The 20,177-nt window shown below is 37.3% G+C and overlaps 1 protein-coding gene across 5 annotated transcripts in view; it reads left to right on the top strand.

Moving 5' to 3' along the window:
• WASF1 (WASP family member 1) overlaps nucleotides 1–19,773 on the top strand; it is a 103,005-nt gene extending 83,232 nt beyond the window's left edge. For 4 of the 5 annotated variants that reach the window (XM_030005635.2, XM_030005649.2, XM_030005643.2 and 1 more), the window contains 7 exons: nucleotides 1,672–1,806; nucleotides 10,476–10,629; nucleotides 11,322–11,439; nucleotides 12,256–12,428; nucleotides 13,761–13,940; nucleotides 15,315–15,952; nucleotides 18,874–19,773. In XM_030005635.2, coding sequence (XP_029861495.1) covers nucleotides 1,672–1,806; nucleotides 10,476–10,629; nucleotides 11,322–11,439; nucleotides 12,256–12,428; nucleotides 13,761–13,940; nucleotides 15,315–15,952; nucleotides 18,874–19,031 — 1,556 coding nt within the window. In that variant the 3' untranslated portion in view covers nucleotides 19,032–19,773. The remainder of the gene's footprint in view (nucleotides 1–1,671; nucleotides 1,807–10,475; nucleotides 10,630–11,321; nucleotides 11,440–12,255; nucleotides 12,429–13,760; nucleotides 13,941–15,314; nucleotides 15,953–18,873) is intronic. The other variant, XM_030005619.2, reaches the window with a different exon arrangement.
• The last annotated feature ends 404 nt before the right edge of the window (nucleotides 19,774–20,177 follow it).

Genomic DNA, 20,177 nt, shown 5'->3' with positions numbered 1-20,177 from the left:
TTTATACTAACTTGTCTGGATGTCGGGCTTACAGGCTTGTAGCTCTCAAGATGTTCCATGAAAAAATTTTTGAACCTTACTGTTGTGCTTGCCACCTTTCAGTGTGTATTAAGGAGACTTACAAATTGTTACTAATATTTTACTGGTCATTTTGTCAATTTAGTTTTTTAATTTTTACATAGTCCCTTCAGTTTACTTGAGCCTCCCACAGAGAGTTCTGGCAGGAGGGTCTCGCCAGTTCCTTTCACTGAACACCAGTGGAAAGTGTTAAATTAGCTTGTCCACAGGGGTCTTGTCTTCTCTGAGTACTCCTTTATACCTTCATTACCAGCTGGCTCTACAGACTCCGTGGAAGGATTTCTTGCTCCTCACGTATTTGAAGGAATATTTATTATTAGTTTGCTAGTTGTTCCTCAGGCTAGTTTTTGGGTTTTATGTTTAATATGCCAGAATTTATGATCCTTTCTATTTTCTTCATCTGTACGTTTCTTCTATTACCCCCTTTTATATCCTGTTGTTTATAGTCATGCTGATTTTCTATTGCTATTACCTAAGTCTTAATAAATGGTATGCACCGGCCTTGTGCTTACTCCATAGTATCCTTAAGTAGATTCCACAGCACCTGTAGGGATTGAATTTTTGTCCTTTTGATGTGTGTTTTTTAAAAATGTCCTCATTTTTATGTATACTTCAAGATGTATTGTTCACCAAAGGCAAAATTTTCATAACTATCCTTTCCTATGGTACCTGTCAGAACTTGTGTGCGGACCAGGCAGTTAGAAATTTGTGAGATTTATACTTCCAAACCCAACGTAAGTGCACAAACAGTACACAGATTACATATGCACAGTATGGTAGAAAGTTTTAAAAGCTATCAAGTGGTATTTCAGAAATGTGACTACAAATTTTGCTAGGCAGTCTGGTGGTTTTTTTCAGTGGCATTGGCAGACTACTCAAGTTGTAGGGGGGCATTAGAAGCACTATATGGAGTACTCTGTAGAAAAGAAACTCGTTATTGATCCTTTTCTCATGATATTTGAATCTCCTGCTCTTTTGAGCTAAATGTGTGATGGCCATTGAAGTGAACAAAGGAGATTCTTCTTTTACTTCAGTATAAATTGGTCAGTTACTAGAATTTTGATCCTTCAAAGTAGGATTTATTATTTTAGTGTGTATTTTTGAATGGGCTGGTTCTAATTAACCTAGATGTAAATATCTGATCTTCTGTTTTGACAGGTACTCTGTACAGTAGGAGTGGAAGCTGTGCTTCATTTTGAGAAATGTTGAGATAAATTTCACTTGTAAAGATTAGTTATTGGTCATACAAGAGCAGCTTCAGGTGCTGGAAATCATCCTTTTATACATATCCAAGAAACTAATCAGTCTAGTTTCTTGCATATCAGCATAGTTAAATCAATTTATATCAGCTGAATATCTGGCCTGTAATGTATTAAATAATTTCATTTCTGATAAATAAATTACAAATTATTTATTTAACTTTTATTTACTTTTCTGAAGCATTCTTAAGGGGCTCAGTAAGTACAGGTTGTTACAAGTGATACTCATGCATCTTAGATTTACTTAAACAAAATAGAAATCTTTTTCAAGGCAAACTCATTTGGCTGTCTTGTAGTATGCTTGATTTTTTTTTTTTTTTTTTTCATATTTCAGGTAAATATGCTGAAGATATATTTGGTGAACTTTTCAATGAAGCACACAGTTTCTCATTTAGAGTCAACTCCTTACAAGAACGTGTAGATCGCTTATCTGTCAGTGTTACACAACTTGATCCAAAGGAAGAGGAATGTAAGTTAACTCCTGGATTGAAGATTTCTTATTTTGTCACTCAGACACCACTGATAAGTGAAATGGAAATAATAATAGTTTAAATTATATTTATAAGAACACAGAGCAAAGCATCATGAGAAAGAGATCCATTTCTATTTCTGCTACAGGTTTCTTTCACAGCCTTGTGCAGCTTTCTGAGCTCAACATTTTCATGGTTACTGAACAGTACTGTTACCAATGAATTTACATAAAAACTGCTACAGGACTATGTGTCACTTCAGTAGTGTTACGTATTAGTGTTAATAATATTAATAATATGTAATATTATGTTAATGCTTGGAGGTAAGTCTTTACTCTTTTTTTTTAACCTTCCTACTAAATTCCCATGAGATCATAACCATTTGTCCAAGTAGGGTTTTTGCATTTAACTTGTTACCATCTTACTTTCTCTATGAAGTTACAGTTCTATAGCTTCATTTATTGATGCTATATATCCCCTTGGATTCTTCCTAAATAGCTTTAAGTGCTATAAATAATGGTTGGCACTGAGAAAACAAGTATTTCCAAAAGTCAATAAGGTATGGCTCACGCCTATAAGATAGAATTTGTATGGAATTTAAATGATGCATAGGCTTTGTGATGACTACAGTAACATAGACCACCTAATATGTAAATGCCATGAAGCTTTTTTGCCTTCCTGAATATCTGTTGGTTACAGGTGGAACTATGAAAGGTCTTGTAACCCCAAGCAGTTTTAGGGTGTTCTGGACTATATAGCTAAGACCTAGAAAGTAGACCAACATCCTATCATGAAAAATAACTTCAGATTTTTTGTGGGATCCAATTTTAAAGTATAGAAAGCTGTTTCAGCTCTGAATGTCTAGGTATACCAGCTGTGTGTCATTCAGGAAAAATGAAGTGTCAAACCAGGAACATGGTCTTCAGGCTGTCTTTAGTTACTGATGTTGAAATTTCACTAATAGCAAACTTAAGCTAAGGAAGTTTTCATTCTGTATTTTGCATTACATTAATTTTAGAGCAGGTTTCGAATGACAGCTGTTCACAGCTAGTAGCCGATTTTCCACAACATCATGACTTGCCTAAGGGAATTCTTACATTAATGGGATTTTCCAAGTCTCTTGACAACTGAGCATACATCATACACATATACGTCTTTTTCCAATAAAATACCATGTTTACTATGATTGGATAATGACAAAAATCCTTTCTGTGTACAGTAACAAATTGTCAGCAATTGTAATCTTGTAAGAGCTGTAATACTCCAGAGTTTTAAAAGTCATTTCTATGTTTACCCTTGGCAGCCTAGTTTTTGGTTTAAATCCGAGTGGGATGTGTATTGATATGGCATATCTAATATGGCAACCATTCACATGTCAGGAAAATGGAGAGACCATTTTAAGTCATTGAGTTAAAGCATCTAAGGATGTTACAGGATAGCAAGATGGAAATTGTACTTTCCTGTGTAAATGGCCGTTGACAAGTTTGGCTGTAGGTTTCAGTGCTAAATGTTCATAACTATTTGCTGTTTGAGAATTGCTAGAAATACTTTTAAATAGTATGTAGTCCCAAATGCACCAGATCAATAACTTTTCACAGAACTATGCATACTGTAGCATTTGCTAAACTGTATAGCTAAAGAAAGGGACAGTCACTGCAATTAAAGAAAACAGGGCTGAAAAGAGGTCTACTTGATCAAGTCCAGAGTGGCTAAGTGTGACCCAAACCTGATACCCTGGATTTGTCTCTGACGCCATAGAATAGCAGTGACTGCTAGTACTTCAGAGGAACACATGCAGTCCTCAGTGTCAGGAACTATTAAATGTCTATTTTTATTAACCTAAGAATATCCAGTCCTTGAGCCATACCCACTGTTCCTTATTCACAAATGTCTGCCCAGAATGAGTCACCAGATGAGGACAAAGGAGATGAGAGGAAATTTGATACTATATTTCCTCAAAAATTAGGGATCAGGAAACTTTCTCCTTCAGTATCCTGTTTTGGGCTTGAAATTCAGAAATTCACAAATAGTTTCATTTTAATCCTGATCTGGGCTAAAATAACTGGAGGATGTTAATGCATGAAGGTGTGGGAAAACATTTGGATTTACCTTTCTTAACCCTCTATGCAAGAATTAAGCAAATTTCAGTACTCAGCTAACAGCATGTGTAAAGTGGGCTATACTTGTAAAATGAGTCTCATTTGCTAGTTCTTTGCCAGGAGGCAGTAATAGAAAATTTAATGTGTTCCTTTGGGCCCATGCTATTACACAAGAGGAAGAAATTAAGGATCATTTAAAGCTAAGTGGCATGAACGAAAATGGCCCAAGTCAGATTCATTGAATGAGGTGTAGACACTTGACAAGATGTTTCTGGTAGAGTCAAAGTAATAAAAAGCTCTGAATTTTTTGAATAGTCTGTGTGTTTTCTCATTTTGAATTATTGCAATATCTCTGTGAAAGAATAAAACCAAAGGAAAGCAAGCTTAGGATTGTATCCTGAAGGAACTAACTCCTGGTGCAGAATCTTTCTGTCATAGAAGAAATGCTATGAACTTGGTTTGGTTTGAATTACTACACTGTTTTCAAATTCTTGATTTCTCAGAATTATTAATTTCATGTTGTAATTGATTTTTTTTACGTTCTTTTTTACATACATGTGTTTTTTCCCCTTCAGAAGAGATACTAAACTTGCATACAGATGAAAAGAAATCCTCTGCTTTCCTTCAGTAAACTGAACTTCATTTCAATTGTATGGGAAACTAGCTTATATTTATTCAAGAGTTATCATATCTGGGGTCTTTTTAGGACTGGAAAAACACATTCTTGCTATGGAGGTGAACTAAGGTTGATGGTTTCAGTAGCACTGCAATGTAAGATATCCTCATAAGTTAGAAAATAAACCCTAAGAGTATAGTTTCTTTGCAACCATTTCTAATTTCAGTATTTACTTTATAAATAACATTTCTAACTCTCTCCATATATATGCAAATTTTATAAATATAACAATAGATTTTGTTAATTACCACATTTTTGTGAATTTATTTGTGCCATTAAGCTTGAAGTGCTGCTACAAGTAAATAATTTCATATCTGTAGAAATCTGACAATTTTTAAAAGCATTTTAGCTTTTATGTTCTTTTTTGAAATGTGGATACACAGTACAGCTCTGATGTACAATGTAATGAAATATTAGAAAACAGTTGTGTATCACTCAGATAAATGGTATCATGACTGAAGGAGAATTCATAAACTAAGACTTTATCTGTATATTTTGGTATTAATTTAGTGTTTCTTTAATATGAACTGCCTAATTCTATTTAAATCTCAAACTGAAGAGGATTTTAATCTCAAAGGCAGTGTATCAAATTTTGATTTCTACAGCATATCTGTTACAACTGTGATAAGCAGCTTAAAAAACTTGATGGCTGAAGTGCTATGGGTGAGCAGCCTGGCATACTTCAGGAAAGGAATCAATGTTCTGAATTGTATTTCAGTAGGATTCTGGCTTTGAATACATGTGCTTGTTTTTTTCTAAACATTCTAGAAATACTGCCCTGTCATAAAAGGGATAGTAGTTTAGAAGTTTGCTGGGTTAATGCTAAAGAGAGATTTAATGTTTTGCTATGGGCAAAAGAGGTACCATCTGGTGGGGAGAAACCTAAAAAGCTTGACAGCTAATTGTGGTCTGTATACTTCTGAAAATGGGAGACTCAGTCAACTTTCAAATCAGGACACTCAGCCCATTGTGAGACTGAGAAGGAAAGGGTAGTAAATCCCATTTTAAGGGGCAGCTTGCTTACTGTCTCTAGCCTCTGAAGAGGAATTTGAGTATGCGCCTCTGAAGAGGAATTTGGTGACTTGAGTATAAATGTAATCAAAGTTAAGAACAGGGACCACATGAAAATTGGGTCGTGACCTCCATGTGTAATATGTTAATGTGGAGAATAACACTACTGTTAATTCATTCATAAGAATTTTTACTCCCAAAGTCAAATAAAGAAAAAGACTGTTAAATTAAATTGAATAGCAGGTCACTTTTCCTGGCACATCTCCACTTAATGAAAGTTGGATTTGAGTGTGCCTCCCTCAAAGATCTGTGCAGATGGGCTGAGCTCCAACTGCTCTGCATGCTTTTTCTCCAATTTTCTTAGCCCTTGATTCAATTTATGGATTATTTAGTAAGTAAATCAGTTTTAAATTAGTGTGTCCAAGGCTTAATAGTTCAGTGGTAAAGCTATGATACTGTATAATTTGTATTTTGTATATAAAAAGAGGGATCTGGACAAAATGTCATTTGGTAAATAATGTGGCGGTTTTGTTGAGACTCACCAGCAGATTCAGTGCTTGATGCAGCTGGGTGATTCACGTCTTCCCTAACGGGCTGCTCGGGGCTCCCTGGTTCTACACGCTGCATTTAAAACAGCTTCTGAGTCCTCTTAAAATGATTGCTCTAACATTTACATCTTCTCTTTGTTTACATAGTAGTGAAGCTACATACATTCTCCATCCAAAGAGTGCTCGAGCTTTTATGGATTTTTTTTTAAATCAGTATTTCAGAAAATTTTAATTTCTTGTGTTGGGGTCAAGCCCAAAGGAGAGTAGTTTCTGTTCTGCAGAAGTAGTCTCTCTGCTTAGCAACTATTAAACCTGTAGTGACATCAGAAGTATTCTGATGGCAGAGAAACCTAATATGTGTGCGATTCTAGGCATTGTTGAAATGGATAATCATTAAAAAAAAAAATATATGTATATGATATAGAAATCAGACTTTGGGATGGCAGCATCTTTAGGAACTGAATCACACAAATCTTTATCTGAAGAGAATTTTTAACCCCCCCCAATGAATTACCTTTAAGTGGAATCTCATTACTAAGTTATTCATTTGATATTGTCATTCTTTCTTCCCTGTACTTTTCATATCACTGGGTAAGATTTTGAACAGAGAAAGGGAATTGTGGGCAAGTGAGTTCATTGATTTGTATATAATTTCCCATAGTCATTCAGTTCTTCAAGGAGTCATAGCTGTGGCATTCAAGAGTTCATGGTCTTAAAAGCTGTCAGGATGAAATTCTGCAGAAAGTGTTGAGAGCGCAAGCTTTTAAAAGGAATATATATTAATTTATTTATTTACCACCTTTAGGAGAATGGTATTTTTTGGCCTAGAACCTCATCATAAATTGTACATTGGAGTGAGTTTAAAAGAATTTAAAAAATCTAGTAACAGGTTTTTTTCTTCTGGTGAGGTAAAATAAAATGTTAATATTTAATATCTTTGAAATGTAAAAGTAGCTACTTTCTGTCAATACGCTCATGTGCTCCTCACCTGACTTTTACTATGAAGTGGGGATTGCAGTTTAATGAGATGCTTAACAAGAGGTAAAACGTTATTATGGATATATGTTACTGATGTGTTCTTTTATTTAATTTGTAGTTCAGCCCAAAAGAAATCCAGTTATTGTATCTTACTAGAGTGCAATTTAAATACCTTTTCTTTTTCCCAGTTCATTGTTGATTACAAATAAAAATGGACTGGCATCTCTTTTTCAAAGGCAAATGTACAGAAGATTGGTAGCTTAGCTTTCTGACAGAGATAATTTTTAATTATGTGGAAAATATTGTCGTGTACAGAAGGTTAGACTGGCTGATACACAATAGGTCTTTTCGTACAACCCAAACAACAGACACACTACAGATAAACTGGCATTTGTTCAGATTGTTGAATGAATTTTTAACTTAAATTGTGAACATCTCAACATTTAAGGAAATTATTTAAGACCCCATTTTTTGTTCATTGCAGTAAACACAAGTGTTGCAGCAGATGGACTTTCAGGAAAATGTATCCATATGAAATTTGTGATCTTGGGTTATACGAAGGTTAGGAATTAGGCAACTGGAAGCTTAAATTTATCAGCATCAAGTCAAATACCTGCATCATTTCCAACTCCTCCTTCGGAGTCTCGTCTCTTCTCACACCTGAATTCATACATCCAATTTGCTTGACCTGTCCTCTTGCTGTGCCAGTTTGTCAATCAGCCAAAGCTAAGTGCCTGGATGACCAGCCAGGTTTTCACATATTCTGCCCCCTGAGGTGGTAAGCCACGCAGGGCTTCTGTTTCTTAGCCAGCTGGCAAGCTAAACAAATGGCTTTGTAAGCCAAACTGTGCACAGCCCAGGATTACGCTGTGCTTGCCACGTGGGATTTACCTGGTCCCTGTCTGTAGGCGAGTTATATCGGTGTCATGATTCTCAGTACTTTGTGTGCCACGTCCTTACATTTCCTTAGTAATGTTGCCGTAATGTAGTCAGTTGTTTTGAATAATGGCACGCTTTTCCGTGAATGCCGGTCGTTGGATATCAGTGCAGGAAATGCTGTTAGCTGTTTGAAATTCCACAGCGTATGTTTTCTATGAAGACCTTTGCTATGTAGCTTAGTTTTAGAGAGAAAGTAATCTATGCTTATTATTGGAGATTGATTATCCTCAGGTGTGTTATCCCCTTTTACCTGTTTTTTAAAAGTGGATATTTAAACAAGAAAATGGAGATTATCAATTAGACTGGCTGCGTTTGCTCACTGAAGAGATCAAGGAATGATAATAAAGAGTTTATAGAACAGTGTACATGCCAAATACTCTATGAGCATTTTAATATTAAAACAAAGAACTGTATTTATTGCAATAAATTAATTTACTTCATTGCCTTCAGAATGGACACAGGTTCAAAGAGAAGTATACTAACTTTTGTTTTTGTTGGCATAGTCTCCAGTAAGTAACAGACAGTTTAAAGACTTGCAGGATTGCCAAGAAACTCTGAACAAGTACATTTGGTGAGATTTGTAAAACCAACAACCCAAAGGAAAAGCAGCTGAAGTATAAAAGAATCTAAGACTAGGGTTTTAGATGAGGTGAACCCCAGTTCTTCCAACTGTGAACTTTTGCCAGCAAATAACAACCTGTACTTCATGACAGGTACAAAATATATATGGTTTTTTATGAGTGCAAAAATGCCTGCAGAAATTGAGAGACTCCTAGCTGATATTCATACATTATAATACTGCTTTCACATACTTTAAAAGGCTTCTGAGCAGCTAATTAAAGGTATTAAAAAGAATAAAAGACACTGTAGTGAAATAGAACCTAAGGGTAAAAAGGAGGAAACTTCTCCAGGAACACACAACCTTGCCAACTGTTATAAACTTCAAAAGCCAAACTGAAAATCAAATAAATCCCATCTTTAGCCTCACAAAGGATGTTGCCAATACGCTTAGGTAAGAAGATAGAACATTCCAGGAATTGCAAGCCCTCTGAAAAAAATCCTGCCTTCTGCCCCTTTGTGATCATACAATAGAAATCCAGCTCTGTGTGTGTGTGTGCACATACGTATGTGTACACTTGTATGTGTTACAGCAGCCAGAGTAAAATGCAGCTTTCAGCTTAAAAAGATGCACTCTTAAAAAATTGTTGCCAAAGGCCCTTGTGACATAGAAGTGGGGGTGTCCTCTCATCTTGAGTAAAGGGGCACTACTATCAACTTATTTGTATTAAATTAAACATAATTATTTATAGGTAAAATACATGTGCTGAAAATACTCTCTTTGCTAGTATGTCTTAAACCTGTTTTCAGTATTGTTTGTGATTTAAAAAAAAAAAAAAAGCCCAAACCAATGAAAAGGGCTGCTTCTTTATTGAGTGGAAGTCTAATGCTGGCTGCAAAGTTAGTCTTGAGACACACCTAGACTTCACAGATGTAGTAACTGAAGATCAGGGAAGGAGAGAAACATGAGACTGAACATGTACACTGTTTCCAGAATTAAAAGTGCAAGTTTCATCAGTTCTGGTCACTTTTTCCATTAATCTTTTTCTAAATTTTAACGTTTATGAAATAGAAAAAGATTGCATGGGCTTTAACAGCAGTAAGTCAGTATATTTCAAATCACTGTTTAATCTATTGCATTCACCTACTGTTGTTTTCCTTTGAATCTTACATAAAGATAATTGATTGTTCTTAACTACTGTGCTTAAAAACTCAAGGTGTCTCACCTAAATTAAACAGAGAAGTCTCATCTCGATTAAACAGTCTGATTAAAAAACAACATTTGACTAGTTTCATGTGTTGGAACATAGTATCACCTCCCATTAAAACTCACTGATATCAGTAGCATAAGTGATGTGCTGGTTTGGCATCTCAGTGGGCCTTCAGTGGAACTGTACCTACATGCAAGGCATGCAAAGTTTGGCTTGCTGATAGTATAAAGGTAAAATCTGTACCTCAAGATAGAGAGTCATTTTTCAGTACCAAAAGAATTGTGAAATGCAGTGGGTAAATGTTATTAGGTACTTCTGAACTACAGAATGATATTTTACAGCTACAGTAAGCAATCTGATTGAACTACTTTGGAGAGACAGAGTTCTGGTATCTATCCAGGTGAGCAAAAATTTCTTGCGAAGCTAAATAGAGAATAATGTGCTAGAACGTTACAAGCATGTTTTTCACATAGTCTGACAATATCTTCCCATGGTAGTAGTGCTAGATGAATTTATAATTGCTGTAAAACACGTAAGATACTTGGAATAATGCTTAATATTTACATTCTAACCAGCTTTAAGCAATTCCAGATTAATCCAAATAAACTATCTTTGATGGGTTTTTTAAATGGCAATATCCCCTTTCAGTGTCGCTGCAGGACATTACAATGAGGAAAGCTTTCCGGAGTTCCACAATTCAAGATCAACAGCTGTTTGACCGCAAAACTCTGCCTATTCCTTTGCAAGAAACTTATGACATTTGTGAGCAGCCTCCTCCACTTAACATTCTCACCCCTTACAGGTTAGTAAAATACAATTAATCAAAACCAATTTCTAGCTTATTTTATGTAACAGAGATGCTATATGCAGGCACCTTGCTCATGTTGAATAGCACTTGATTATTTAAGGAGCCACACTAGAAAACTGTGAAGCTGCTGGAGGAATACAGGCAGCAGAAGACATTGTAAACCTTAAAACTTCACTCCAGTTTACTCAAATTTTACCCCAGTGTAACAATGGTAAGAAAAAGCCATTTTTATTACCTGTATTTGTTAAACTATGTAATGCTCTTGGATGTGAAGAAAATAAGCAGTTAGGTATGTAGAAAGAAAGGTCTTTAATGGAAATTAATGTTGTTTGCTGTCCCGAAGTCAGTTTGAATTAGTAGTTGAACACGAGGAGCCACACAAATTTGCTTATTATTTTAAGAGCAAGATTTGAGTCATTGAAATGGGAGTTCTCTGATTTATGATACTCTTTTATCTACAGCTTGCGTTAAAGTTACTTTTCTAAAATCAAGACCTTGAATACAAGGAAAGATAGTAAAGAATGATGGCACAGGAGGTCAATGTTCATCTTTCAAATGCTCTTCAGTAAAATATTTCAGGGTCTGAGATACTAGGTATTCCTTAATATGTCTTTCCGTTGCCTTAATGTGTGAATTCATGTGTTGTCAAATAAATAGTATGCCCTGTTTGCATCACTATATTTCAGGGATGATGGAAAAGAGGGTTTGAAGTTTTATACCAATCCTTCATACTTCTTTGATCTGTGGAAGGAAAAAATGTTGCAGGACACGGAGGACAAAAGAAAAGAAAAGAGGAAGCAAAAGGTATATGTGTTAGCTTTACATAGCTTCTGGTTGTTTTTTCCTGGAAAGGGTTTGCCTGCAGATGTGGTACATTTTTGGTTATGCAATTATTAACAATCCAAACTTTACAGAGTCATCTTCATTCAACTAAAACTATTTGTATTCATTCAATTCCATCATCTTTAACAAATAAATATTTAATAGTAATAATAATAAAATAATATAGAAGGGCCTAGGGCTTTCATGCTGTCTTAATATAAAAAACAGCAGGTTTGCAAAAACTTGTAAGTCTTCTAGCAATGACGCAAAAAGGAGAAAAAAGGAGGAATACAGCAAGAATAAAGAATTTCACTTGAACACTCATAATACAAAATTCTGACAATCTCACAGGTGAAAAAGCTTGAATGACATTCTGATAGGTATGTTTACTCTAAACTAGAAAGAAATCAGTAGGAATAGAATGCTTTGTTTATATTTTAAAATTAAACAAACACTTTTGCAAAGGTAATGCTACTTTTTTGTTTCACTATTATTCTGTATATTTCATACATGGAGACAGTAAATATAAGTGTCGGATTCATAATTTCATTTCAGACTTAGAATGAAAAGCTACTTACACAGTTATTTTTCTCTGTATTATTCAGCTAATTATCGACTAGACTGAAGTTTCTGCCTTTTACAAGTCTTTTTGGTTTACATATCATATTTCAACTGAAAGTAAATTTTTCTTGCCCTTCAATTGGGATAGTTTTTCATTATTTTGTGGCTGATGTTTAAACGCAACTAGTTAAAACCACTGTCTTAGTTGTCAGTTTTGTTTGCACAACTCTCCTACAGCAGAAAAATCTAGATCGCCCTCATGAACCAGAAAAAGTGCCAAGGGCACCTCATGACAGACGGAGAGAGTGGCAGAAGTTAGCCCAAGGTCCGGAGCTCGCAGAAGATGACGCTAACCTCTTACATAAGCACATTGAAGTTGCTAATGGCCCAGCTTCACATTTTGAATCAAGGTTTCTTCTTATTTTTTCTATCCTTGAAGTACAGATATTCATACTACATAGTGAACATGCTTGAGAAATGGTAAATGATGAGATGCTACTGCTATTCTTGAAATGCACTGGAAATCATTGATTTAGCTCAATCAAAACTCAGTTTTAAAATACTTAGTCAGTGTGTCCTTAAAGGAGTAGTTATTATCTTATTATTTTTAAGAGTAGCTTATATCCTTGGAATTCATTGTATCCTTGAGGATGTGTTGTCGTCTGCTCCTTGACGAAGGTGTACTGTCACTGTTGCAAGCTTGCACCCAGGTGTGTCACTACATTCCAGCCTTGACCTACAAAATCCCTATTATTCCAGTCTCTTGATTTTTCTTAAGCAGACACTGCCAAGACTGTATAGTGGGTGTGATGTGAACAAACATCCGCTTGGAACTCAAATGAGAACGCTGAGCTTCTCTTTACTCTTGAGCAAATCCAAGATTTGATTGACATTTCTGGTTATAGTCTATTACAAAATCCAACCTGTTGGATTCTCATTTCACAGCACGTATTTGCTGGTGGCTAAAAGTACCATTTGACATGGTAGACACCTGCTGTGTTTATGCTTCTGGTGTTTGTGCAAAACCAAGTCCATTTTGCCAGCCGAGAAACATCTGATAGGAAAGAGGGCTGACAAGTAATATTAGGAGGTTTGGGGGCATGTTTTTTGGGGGTTGGGTTTTTTTTAATTAAAAAGTATTTACTGTCCTCCAAAAAATAGTTACATATTTCCCCTATCCTTTGCTGGCCAAAAGCACACTGTAAAAGAGTATTAATTATAAGGTTTAAAGTAGTGAGTTCTCCATATATATTGAAATATAGATCCTCTGACAGAAGTTCAGCTAAATTATTTAGTTGTAAATTCTACCATTGTAACATCAATGGATGTTTCATGAATGTTATAAAAGAATATGGTTGCATATAAATAGGGATTGAGGAGCAGAAACAATTACTGAGTATAATGTCTGTTTCATAATACACTCTGGTATATGCGTATTTCTGATTGTATTGCTATGTTTACTTAACTCAAAATAATGTGACTAATAAACACTAAGATCACACACATACTGTAGAAATTGTCTGATATACCTGTCAAAATCATTAAACCCTTGAGCTGCTAGAAGCAGTGGCATGGAAAGTGGGATAAATTATTAAAAAGCCATGAAGTACAGTATGCAGCATTGGTGCAGAGAAGATACTTGAAGTCAGAAATCAAACTGAAGTATAGAACAGTAGCTGAGGGCACTAATACTTACTTTTACTAAAGGTTACGTTGGATCATTTTTCACTATTTTCCTACAGATCTCAAGCATATGTGGACCATATGGATGGATCATATTCGCTTTCTGCATTACCCTATAGCCAGATGTCTGAACTTCTGAACAGAGCTGAAGAGCGAGTGTTGGTCAGACCACATGAACCACCACCACCACCTCCCATGCATGGAGCAGGAGATGTGAAACCTGTGCCTCCTTGTGTTAGGTATGAAGTAGTCAAGCCACATGCAGGTTTATTGGGGAGTTTTAGTTTTCCACCACCCCGCTAATAGTCATTAGTATTATATCTGTGCAGCCCAGGCAGTACATACATCCTAGGGGCTACGTCAGCCCACAGTCCTGACATGTCTGCAGCTGCAGGGCCACACAGGAGTTGGAGAGAAAGGTCAGCATCTAAACCCCGTAGGGTGCCATAGTGGAGACAGGCCTCATCTTGCCATTAGTATTGTGACTGTGTCACCTTCTGAGTCAAATGGCAAGACAACTGTATGGAAGGTGTTTCTGTGAAAGATGTTGGAATCTCAGGATTTAGCTTTGGAATTTTGGAAATTTGGAAATCTGAAATTTGTACAACTGAGCCGTGTTTCAGCCTACATGAAAGGAAGAATATATTGCAGTAAGACAGTCAGCTGTCAAAACTGTGTATTCATCATGTTGGCTAAATTTTAAGTGCTTTTTTGTTGTTGTCATTCTTCCCCCAAGTGTTTTTGTTTTCTATTTCCCTGTACCTTTCCAGAACTGCCTACATACTTAGAGTATTTTCTAGAGTGAGGATCTGGTTGTAACTCCCCTGTTGTTTTATACCCAAAGTCTTACTTTATGGTCAGGTACATACAACTTGGAATAGAGGACAGTTAATTCAGACACAGTTGTTATATCGGCAAGATGTTAGTCTCTTGAAAAGAATGTCTTTTTAGTGTTCAGGAGATTATACACAGAAATGCATAGCTCTTTAGATTAATTTTCCACAACAGCTGAAAGAAATCCTCTGGTGGCCTTTCAGGAAAATAATTTTACTGTTCCCTTTTGTTTTCTTCATTTCACCCATTCATTGCACTATTATGAGTATCTAGCATATAAATATACCACTCTGTACGTAGAATTGACGACCTTTGATATGAGCCTTACTCATCTTGTCATCAAACCTTAAATATGTATTTCAAATGTAACTTGTCCTCATCACTTATAATATTTTGGTTTGTTTTTAAAGTTCAGTGAATCGAAGCAGTTAATCAACTGCTAGTTCGCTTACTTCAGAAAAATAATTTCAATTTACTTAGAGATGGGAGGGCAGAATTATACTAGTATAGGAAATCTTTGATAAAGATGCAGGTTTGTATAAGAGCATAACCTTGGTTAATAGCTGAATTTGAGCAGAGGTCTGTTGGAAGACTGATGCATACTCCATACTGAGAATTAGATTTCCTTGTATATGAGGTATGAATACCTTGAAATCATTATAGTACGTAATGCTCTTTAATGCCCACCGTTCAATATTCTTAAGTTGCAGAATTGAATCTATTACTATTTTTTCCACTCTCCAGCTCTAATAACTTTGTCCTGTTATTGGTTGTTTCAGTTCTACTACTGGCTTGGTAGAAAATCGTCCTCAGTCACCAGCAACAGGCAGAACACCAGTGTTTGTGAGCCCCACTCCTCCTCCTCCACCACCACCGCCTCTTCCATCTGCTTTGTCAACTTCATCATTAAGAGCTGCAATGACTTCCACCCCTCCACCCCCAGTCCCACCTCCCCCACCCCCTCCCACAGCGGCTCTGCAAGCCCCGGCTGTGCCACCTCCACCAGCTCCTCTCCAGATAGCTCCTGGAGTCCTACATCCAGCTCCACCTCCAATTGCTCCTCCCCTAGCACAACCCTCTCCCCCTGTCACTAGAGCTGCCCAAGTGTGCGAAGCTGTACCAGTTCACCCAGTTCCTCCACAAGCTGAAGTACAGGGACTTCCTCCACCACCCCCACCTCCTCCCTTGCCTCCTCCTGGCGTTCGACCCTCCTCTCCTGTCACAGTTGCAGCCCTTTCTCACCCTCCTCCTGTTCTGCACCCTCCTCCCACAACCATTGTCCCTGGCCCTCATGCCCCCCTAATGCCTCCATCTCCACCATCCCAAGTGATTCCTGCTCCTGAACCCAAACGCCATCCTTCAACTCTTCCTGTAATCAGTGATGCTAGAAGCGTTCTGCTGGAAGCAATACGGAAAGGTAATGTTTGGCTATTAAGGGGCAAAAAGAACGGTCTCAGAAACTTGCTAAATACACATTAGCTTTGAGAGATGGAATACTTTACATGTGTAAGAAGTTAGTTTAGAGGTATGCATCTCAAGTCTGTTTCTGCTTTCTATTCTCTACAGTGTATGCATTGCCAAGTAGACAGGTTTTTTTCAATTTGTAATTGCACTTATCAGATGTTTAGTTTGGATGGCAAAACTGGTTCTCTTTGGAAGTTAGATTTAAAAAAAAAAGTACATGTGTTTATAGATGATCTGCGGAGCTTATCTCTTCATTTCTGTTTACCTGAAAAAGTAGCTATTTCTGATAACCTACAGATTGTGTAGAAGACCAAAACATTGTTTTTCACAGACTGTTACATAAAAGCAGAACAGATCAATTTGCTTTGGAATTTTGATCATGTATCAGTGTATTACAACAACATATAAATGATATCAGAATAAGGAGGTGATTGGTGACAGCCAACATGGCTTCGCTAAGGGCAGGTCATGCCTGACACATTTGGTGGCCTTCTATGATGGGGTTACAGCATTGGTGGGTAAGGGAAGAGCAACTGATGTTATCTACCTGGATGACTATTTGACACTGTCCCACATGACATCCTTGTCTCTAAATTGGAGAGACATGGATTTGACAGATGGACCACTTGTTGGATAAGGAATTGGCTGGATGGTCGCCCTCAAAGAGTTGTGGTCAACGGCTCGATGTCCAAGTGGAGACCAGTGACAACTGGCGTTCCTCAGGGGTCGGTATTGGGACTGGCACTGTTTAACATCTTTGTTGGCAACATGGACAGAGGGATTGAGTGCGCCCTCAGCAAGTTTGCTGATGACACCAAGCTGTGTGGTGCGGTCGACATGCTGGAGGGAAGGGATGCCATCCAGAGGGACCTCAACAGGCTTGAGAGGTGGGCCCGTGTGAACCTCATGAAGTTCAACAAGACCAAGTGCAAGCAGGGCAATCCCAAGCACAAATACAGGCTGGGCAATGAGTGGATTGAGAGTAGCCCTGTGGGAAAGGACTTGGGGGTAGTAGTGGATGAAAAACTGAGCATGACCCAGCAATGTGCACTCGCGGCCCAGAAAGCCAACCCTGTCCTGGGCTGCATCAAAAGCAGCGTGACCAGCAGGTTGAGGGAGGGGATTCTCCCCCTCTGCTCCGCTCTGGTGAGACCCCACCTGCAGTACTGCATTCAGCTCTGGGGCCCCAAACATAAGAAGGACATGGGCCTGTCGGAGCGGGTCCAGAGGAAGGCCACGAAGATGATCAGAGGGCTGGAGCACCTCCCCTGTGAGGATAGGCTGAAAGAGTTGGGGTTGTTCAGCCTGGAGAAGAGAAGTCTTCGGGGAGACCTTAGAGCAGCCTTCCAGTAGTTAAAGGGGGCCTACAGGAAAGATGGGGAGGGACTCTTTATCAGTGAGTGTAGTGATAGGAGAAGGGGTAACAGTTTTAAACTGAAAGAGGGCAGATTTAGGTCAGATGTAATGAAGAAGTTCTTCACTGTGAGGGTGGTGAGGCACTGGAACAGGTTGCCCAGAGGTTGTGGATGCCCCATCCCTGGCAGTGTTCAAGGCCAGGTTGGATGGGGCTTTGAGCAACCTGGTCTGGTGGAAGTTGTCCCTGCCCATGGCAGGGGGGTTGGAACTAAACGGTCTTTAAGGTCCCTTCCAACCCAAACCCATTCTATGATTCTATGATAAATGACATTTAGGAATTGTTGCTTAAGACTTAAAGCTGTTAAGTATCTAATCTTGACACGTCTCAACACGGCAGTGGAGTAGTCTTTACATTGCAGGGTGCCCCGCTGGCAGGGTGCAAGTGAATGGCAGAGGTGCAGGGCAATGTTTTCCTGCTGATCTAGCAAGGAGCTGTATGTACAAGCTGTACCTTTCAGCTTATGTGCTTACGGCCAGAAAAATCCCCACTGCACTGTGAGTGCTGCTGTTTGACTGTGTGGTATCTTTGAATAGTTAATCTTTCTCAAATGTTTCAAGTACTACATTGTTCTGTTTTTCCCCTGCACCTACAACCCAGTACAGAATCTGTATGGTACTGTAATATCAGTGGATAGGCTGTAATACTAACTCAAAATATTTTTAAAGCATCTGTATGCACATGAATTGATAACATCATTGAATCTAAAGAAGTATCGACAACAGTTGAGTACAGCAGTGGTGCCTGAACATTAGTAGAGAATGTCAGTGAAAAACCTAATAAAGGAGAGCCTGCTGGTATAGTTCAGGTGATTCCTGAAAATGCTTTTGACCAAGTCTTGCGCAAGAAACAAAGGCTCAAGTTACTACAGCTTAAATCTCACCTAAGGACCTGTGCTTGTGTTGTCTGTCAGTTGGCAACAGCGGTGTCATGGGTATAAAACCAAAATATATGATCTCTGTCATGTTTTTAACTAAGTTACTGGATTTAACTTTCTCATACTGTTAGGATGTGTTATTTCTCCTTTGTGATTGATCTTTAAGTAATACTTCATCCCAGACCAGATCATTACATAATCAAAGCTGGGTTACAAGAAGTCCTGTCTTGTTAGGATACTCAAATAGCTATAACTTCTAATTGAAATCATGAAGAGAGAGTACAGAAAGTGTCTGGAAATGCAAATAATATAAATGGCTTAATCACAATGGTACTAAAAATGTGGGTGTATTTTTAATCAGAAATCAGAAGCAGGATATTATGGTGGAAGGACTGATGATCTAGTCTACCGTTGCAATTCTGACATTCCTCTCTTTAAAACTTTGACAGAGAACTTTCATCTGAGGAGGACAATGTCCTCAGCCTTCATTTTTGCTTGCAAAGCATTTTGTGAATCATGAAGTGAATACTTTGTATAATGATAAAGGAGGAGAGTAACATGTTTGTGATTTGATGTTCTTTAGGTATTCAGCTACGCAAAGTTGAAGAGCAACGTGAACAAGAAGCTAAACATGAGCGTATTGAGAATGATGTTGCTACTATACTTTCTCGTCGCATTGCTGTGGAATACAGTGATTCGGAAGATGATTCAGAATTTGATGAAGTGGATTGGTTAGAGTAAAATTATTACATTGCTGTACACTGCAAAATCGAATGCTAATGTCCATTGTGGTGCTTGTTCTTTGAAAGTTTGATGGTCATTTCTAGTGGTTTTTGTATTCTTTTCTTTACATAATTAATCCATGTTTTTCTACTTTTCAGTTTACAAAAAGCTCCTAGTGCATCTTTGAAACTAAATGTTTTCAGTGGCTTTTCTTACACTTCTTTTTTGAAAGAACATACTTTGTTCCAATAGACCACTAAGTATTAAGCATGGGCAGCTGTTGGTAGAGTAGCAGTTTCAATTTTTTGGCATATCTTAACTGTGCACTTTGTGAATTTTAAGTTAATGAAGGCAACTGAGATTGACATTCCAAGGGCAGCTGTATGTACTAATGAGCCTTATTCCACTTCTGATAGTGTTTTAAAACATTACTAGCTATCAAGATATCACTGCCTCGATTACATCTGTACACTAAAAGTACATATAGTTAGCAGCACTGAACACACTGAAAGGAAAATGGATCTTTGGGGAGTTTTATTATTGTTTTATTGTTGTTTTTAAATAATTATGGCCTTATTTGAATGTTTAGAGATTCCCCTTCCCTTCTTCCCTCACAGGTACATATTGTGTGGTACTATTTTTGCCTGCATAATAAAAATTTAATTTTTTTTTCCTTGTGAAATCTTTTGACTTAAACATGCTGTGTAACTTATGTAACTGTTAAAATAACAGTTTGATTTAATAAATGGTTCATTTTAAATGTTCCTGGCTGTTGCTTTTTCAATGAAGCCTGCTTTTCACTGGTATACCTGAGGGATCCTTGAATTTCAAAGATTTAATCTGTGGTCTACAAAGTTACAATAAATATTCTGCATCTGATCTAAGGACCCCTATTAAACAGGAAAATGTGTGTCATCAAATGATATCTATATGCATAACTACAAAAAAAAGCTGAAATCTTACTGTGATCCAATAGTTTAAAGAAAAAAAACACAAAATTGGGAGCTTGTGGCTTACATGATTTAGGGTTGTTTTTTTAAAAAAACTTTACCATCAATTTATCTTGAGAAGAGAAGGGGAGATGCAGCAGTCGAAATCATGGTTAATGAAAGATGACAAAGAACATGGGTGATATTGCAAAGTCATTTTTTTAAGTGTTCTCTA

This window comes from Aquila chrysaetos, chromosome 2 (assembly GCF_900496995.4).
Source record: "Aquila chrysaetos chrysaetos chromosome 2, bAquChr1.4, whole genome shotgun sequence".
Taxonomy (NCBI): Eukaryota; Metazoa; Chordata; class Aves; order Accipitriformes; family Accipitridae; genus Aquila; species Aquila chrysaetos.
This window is presented reverse-complemented; position numbering and strand designations above follow the sequence as displayed.